Source organism: Echinops telfairi, unplaced genomic scaffold, assembly GCF_000313985.2.
Source record: "Echinops telfairi isolate 266 unplaced genomic scaffold, ASM31398v2 ScPeMD7_5;HRSCAF=22, whole genome shotgun sequence".
Taxonomy (NCBI): domain Eukaryota; kingdom Metazoa; phylum Chordata; class Mammalia; order Afrosoricida; family Tenrecidae; genus Echinops; species Echinops telfairi.
The window spans coordinates 546672-552838 of NW_022103901.1; the positions used below are offsets into that span (position 1 = coordinate 546672).

The 6167-nt window shown below is 60.0% G+C and overlaps 1 protein-coding gene across 1 annotated transcript in view; it reads right to left on the reverse strand.

The window, feature by feature from the left end:
• Positions 1–6167, reverse strand: part of CUNH7orf50 (chromosome unknown C7orf50 homolog) — a 12352-nt gene that overhangs the window by 3258 nt on the left and 2927 nt on the right. Inside the window, exons 2-3 of the mRNA XM_045284329.1 lie at positions 1625–1837; positions 1462–1565 (exon numbers count right to left, since the gene is read on the reverse strand). Of these exons, the coding sequence (XP_045140264.1) occupies positions 1462–1565; positions 1625–1837 (317 nt within the window). The remainder of the gene's footprint in view (positions 1–1461; positions 1566–1624; positions 1838–6167) is intronic.

A 6167-nucleotide genomic window follows, 5' to 3' on the forward strand; every position in this document is an offset into this window, starting at 1 on the left:
GGGGGGGGTGGTGCTCCTACAGAGCCGCACCCTTTCAGATGGGATACGCAGCACACCATGGCTGAGGGTCACGGCCGGGTGCAGGTCACACCTCACGGCCTGGCCATGGCCTGAGGCGGAGGAACAGGCAGCCTCTGCAGAAGCGCACACAAGGTAGGGCTGCCCGAGGCCAGAGAGCACAGAGAACACAAGTCCCTGGGCCGCAGAGCAGGCGGGGCTTCCAGAAACATTCCCTCCCCTCATCCCCACCCCCACCAGTGGCCCCACTGATGTGAGCCCCCTCCTAGGCTCAGGAAGCCTCCCTCAGGTGCAGAGGCGGCCTCAGGCTGAGCCCCTCGGCCAGGACGGCCCCAACACAGGCTGTACAGGTCAGCTGGGGGTCACAATTCCTGTGCAGGCCAGGAGCGCAGCGCCCACCAGGCTCTGAAAAAGTCACCCACCCCTCAGAGCGCCCAGCCCACTGGGGGTGGCGCCCATCAAGCCCTGCTCTGTTTGCGGACTTTGGGTGCAGAACTACAAAGACGACACGACCCTCGCTGGCCAGCCCTGCAGGGCGGCAGGCCCTTCTCCTTGGGGCGGCCGGGCTCTGCACTGGGCAAACTAATGACAGTAGCGTCACGACCGACGGCGCGTCGGCGTTCACTGGCGCCGCGTGACGTCACGTCACGTCACGATGGCGCGTCAGCATTCTCACAAGCCCGCGTGGCATTGCATCATGTCGTCACGACGGCGCGTCAGCGTTCACAGGCGCCCGCATGCCCCGGGCAAACCTGGGCAGCATCACCGCCCTGCCCTGTGTGGTCACAGGGAGCGTCCAGAACATGCTGTCACATTTGGGAACTATTTACGGGGCGCGTTTTTCCTTTGCCGAAATCCCTGGGTGCCCTTAACAGATTCGGAAAACCGGCCTAGCTGACCCCGTGAGTTACGGTGCCCACAGCATTTCAAGGCCCTGCGGGATTTTGCAGCTCGACACTCACATGCCCTACCTGGGGCACCCTTGGCGAGATGGGGGCCACCCGGCTTCGTTCTGTAGTTCGCGGGGCCCTGTTAGCCCTCTGAAGCTGGCCAGGAGGGGCACGGGCCACTAAAGGCCTGACCGCGGAGGTACACTGGGACGCGCAGAACGGAGGCCTCCGGAAGAAGGCCAGCTTGTCTGCAGGGGGAGGGTCCCTCTGGGAATTCGGCCAGGGAGCGAGGCGGTGACTGCAGTCTTGGGCAGCAAACCTGGCCCCCAGCACAGTCGGGAGGGGCTTACAAGGGGACCCAGCCCAGCTGTCCCTGCAGACCCCCTGGAGCTGTGTGGGAACCACGGCGGGACCGGGGCACCATGCCTGCTCACGCGGCCGGGGGTGTCGGACTCGGAGTCCCGCAGTCCTGGCATCTGGGGTGTCTGAAGCTCCCGCCCGGGCTCGGGGTACAGACCACCCCGTCCCCTCCCTAGACTCCCAGTCCCCGCACCTGGCCTCTGACCGAGCGGGGGTCCCACTGGCTGCAGAAGAGGGGCTCCCTGCCGGCCACCCCAGCCCTCGAAGCACCGACCTCCCCATCGCGGGCTGTGAGTTCTACTCCGAATACAGACAGCGGCAGCGCCCAGAAGCCGACACGTCCGGGCCCTACCCACCCGGCGCCCGGCCGAGGGCGGCCCGCAGCCCCCGCGCACTGCGCATGTGCGCCAACTCGGTGCAGTGCGCAGGCGTCAGCCCCGCGCGGCGGAACCAAATCCAACCGGCCTCGGCGGAGCGGAAGTGCGGTCCCGGGTGGGTGGGCGGTCCCTCCGAGGGGCGGGGCTCTCCGGAGGCGCGGGCCCCGCGGGGAGGCGCGATCAAATGGTGACCTGCGCACCCCGAGCTCGCCTCTCGGGAGCGGGGTTACTGGGGAAGCCAGGTGACCGTCGCGTGCACGTCCCCCAGCCCCTTCACCTCCCCTAGCTTCTCTGTCCTCCCTCCACCCAGAGTGCGGGGCCAGTGTCCTGGGTGGCCTGGAGCGGGGGTGGGAGGGAATGCTGGCAAGAACCTTACGTAGACTCCATGAAAGCTAACACCAAACCCGCTGCCTGGGAGTGATGGTAACCCTATAGGACTGAGTAGAACTGCCCCGGCGGTTCTCTAAGGCACAGGTTCTCAACCTTAATGTCGCGACCCCTTCATACAGTTCCTCATGTTGTGGTGACCCCCCAACCATAAAACTACTTTCCTTGCTACTTCATCACTGTTATTTTGCTACTGCTATGAATCGGGCGATCCCAAGGGTCGTTCGACAACCCCCCCAATGGGTCGCGACCCACAGGTTGAGAACCGCTGCTCTAAGGGCTCAATGCCTCATTTTACTCCTAAAGAACCCTGGTGGTTTCAAACTGCCGAACTGCCGATTAGCAGCCCAAAGCTAATCACTATGCAACCAGGACTCCAGACTTAATAACTTTGAGAACTCACACAACCCCACTAACTGGACAATGGGCAAGAGGCGAGATGGGCATTTCACCAAGCGTGCGCTGGTGTGAGTGCTTCCTGGGTGATGTGGCCAGAAGTGCTCACTCTGAGAGAAAATGGCAGCCCTCACGCACACTCTGTGAGACAGGAGGGCGAGAAGACACTGTACGAGTGCCATGGTCAGGCCAGCTCCACCGCCCACTGGCCTTAAGGCTGACTGGGGTCAGGGCAGGGGCCTCCTTTTCCTGGACCTGCCCCTCTCCTTCAGTTCCCGTGAAACTTACCAATGCACTCAGGAAAATGGGTGAACCCAGGGAGACCCAGATGCCGCAGCATTTTGGTCACAAATACTTGTGCACAGAGCTCTAAAAATGCCCCACCCCACACACACACTCAGGAGCCTCTCCAAGTCAATTCCTGCCCAGAGAAGCTCTGCAGGGCCGAGCAGAACCGTTTCATGGTGCTCCCAGGCTGTGCCCCTTTGTGGCTGGTGGTTTTGAATGGCTGACCTTTTGGGGGACAACTAAATGCTTTAAGCCACCAGGCTTCTCCTAAAACAACTGTAACACTGTGAACAACCTGCCACGAGTCGTTGTCTGAGAAACAGCATCCCCACTGACCTAGCAGCCTGGATGCTGGCCCTGTGGCAGAAGGGGGCTTGACCACAGGGCCAGGTGGACTCAGCTGTACCAATTCAGGGGCACGTGCCGGCTCAGCCACTGTGCAAGCCATACCCCCAGCCCCAAGTTAGGGAAGCCCAGCTGGTCAGGGTGCCCACAGGGCTGGCCATGGCTGACAGCTGGGAGGCGGTTGCCAGGGCTGTCTTTCCAGCACCTTCAGAGTGGGCGTCTGGGCTGGCATCCCGGGCGCCAAGAGTCGGAGGACTGACTGGAGGACTCCTGCTAAAGTCCAGGAGGAAGGCACAGCTCAGGTTCTGGACACCAGGCCCTCGAAGTCCGTTCCTTGCCTGCCCCACCACGGAAAACCCTACGGCCCTGCAGGGGGCTGGGCTGCCACAACCACAAACACACTGCCTGTCCCCTCACCTAGCCCCGAGGCCTCAGGACACACCCACTCACCAGCCGCAGGCCCTTGGGGGGTGGGGGGAGTCATGTGTGCCTCAGGGTGTCTCTACGTGCTGCCTCCTTGCCCAAGCACCCCTGCCCCCAGCAAGAAGCTTGCTGCTGAGACTAGCCCGGCTCCCCTCCGGCTCGACAGGACTGGTACATGGGACGCAGGACGCAGGAATCCTCTAAGTGGCCAACAGTTGGCTTCACAAGGAGCTTCAGGTGAAAACCCTTGTTTCACCTGCAGGTCATCAAGGCAATCCCCCTCCCATGTGTAGACAGGGGTGGTGGTGGTGGTGTGTGTGTGTGTGTGTGTGTGTGTGTGTGTGTAGTGGGGGATGGGGGGGGCAGACCACACAGCCTTGCCCAGGACTCCCCAGGCAGGTCTTGAGGGATGGGGCCTCCAAGAAGTGATTTTGTCCACTTAAACCTGCATCTGGGCTTGTAATCCCACACCTAGCCCACAGCACTGGGCACTACAGTTGCTCCCCCAGGTCTAGCACACAGTGGTGAAGGGGAGGCTGGGAACAAGCAGGGCTGCAGCCAGGCCCAGATCTGAAGAAGAGCCGTGGCTGTGCCAGGACTGTTGTGAGCTGATGAGGTAGTTAGTTTATTGTGTCAACCTGTCCGATAAGCACATGTGGGGTTAATTGAAGGGCGGAGGGATAAATGGCTTGGTGAGCGTCGCCTTTCTAGTTCTCAGGTCTCTTGCTTTCTGATGGTCGGACCAGAGTGCAGCAGCCTTAGCCAGTTCCCTGCTCTAGCTGGCAAGGCTCACCTCCTGCAAGACAGCCCTGAGGAGAAGCCACATGGACCTACACCGATGCAGCCCTGGGTAGACCCCTACCAGCGCTGAGATGCTTACACATTGACTGACTCGGCTTTCCTCCTGCAGTTGGCATCATTGTCTGTTTTGTGAGATGGAGGAGGACTTTGTGGATTGGTGTTGGACATATGGGTTAATGTTGGACTTGTGGGCTTGGGCAGCACTAGGTTGGAATGTTTTCTTGATGCACACTTAACCTTTATATAAAACTCTCTCTTAATACATGAGTTTCTGTGGATTGATTTCTTTAAAGTACCCAGGCTAACACAGCTGAGGAGCTGGTCTTTGGGTCAACACTGTGGCAGGGTGCAGCATGGGCCCACGGGTGATGACCTTGGCGCTCTGGTGGCCCCACTGACACCTCCTTTGGGTAACAGCATGCATCTGCCTCTCTTGGATCCAGTGCCCCACACAGCCCCTGGCTGACCTGTGGAGGCAGCCTGCCTAGGAGAGGGGGTTGGGCTTGTAACAGGACAGACGGGCCCAGAATCCTGTAGTAAGTCTGGCTCAGGGCAGCTCCTGTCTCCAAGGAGGAGGGGGAGGGTCCCCGGCTCAGTGCTCAGTCGGCCTCTTGTGCTACAGACCAGGAAGACCTGCTTCCCAGAGGATGAACATATGCCAGAGATGTTGTGTGGGCCCCACTGCAGCTTCCCGGGCCTGAGAGTAGACACAGGCACCAGAGTCAAAAAAAAACCTGGCCCTGACCCATGTGCACGGAAGTCACCATGTTGCTCAAGTGTGCAGTCCCCCACCGACAGGTCTCCAAGTGCCAACTGTGAGTGCCCTCACAGCCAAGAACAGGGTAGCTGCCCACAGCCCCACCCCAGAGGGCTATGGATGGCTGGAAGGACTCTGGGGTCCTCCACACCCATAAAGGCCAGCTCGTGAAAGTGGCCAGCTGCTGCCCTGATCTATGGAGCAGTGTCCCCATTCTCTGGCGATGCTGGCACCTGCCACCTGCCGGCACTGTGGCTGACAAGGTGCCATGGTCACTACAGAAGCTTGGGGAGGGAGGCTCAGTGGCAGCCTGGGGGTGACAGCCTGGCCAAGGAGGTGAGGGTTCCCCGGGGCTGAGGGTCTGCATCCTGGCCCAAGTAAATACCAGCTCTACCCTAAGGTTCCACGGCGGGCAGATCCCAGCATGGGCCGAGCAGGCCCAGCTATGGACTCTTCTTATTGGTCCCTCGCACCTGGTCACACAGCAAACTGGGCCCCATCTCACACCCTTACCCTTGGGGTTTCCCAGGGGTGATTGTGGAGCCTGAGCCAGGGCAGGCTGTCTGGGGTAGCAGAAAGTGGCATAGTGGCAGCACTGCTCCCTGAACATTCTGGAAGCAGTTTTAACCGGACACACACCCACCAGTTGGTGCCTTTCTCTTTAATTATTCGTGTTTCTCTTTCCACTGTCTTTTTTAAAGATCATTTTATTGGGGGCTCTGACAGCTCTTCTAACAATCCATACATCAATTGTATGAAGCACATTTGTACATGTCGCCGTCATCGTTTTCTAAACATTTACTTCTATTTGCACCCTTGGTATCAGCCCCCTGCACCCTCTCTAAATGGCTTTCTTGGGACCAGTTGAGCTGACAAAGAAACTCCCAGCAGGGAAAACAGAGGTGGATTTGTAATGGGTGAGCCACCTGGGCTGAAACAGGAGCAGGTGGTACCTGCTCAGCGTCCCTCACTATGCACTTGTTCCCCTTGGGGGTGCGGATCTGCACCCACAGATCAGTGAGCATGGTGCCTCAGCCTTGGGGGTGCGGATCTGCACCCACAGATCAGTGAGCACGGTGACTCAGCCTTGGGGGTGCGGATCTGCACCCACAGATCAGTGAGCAC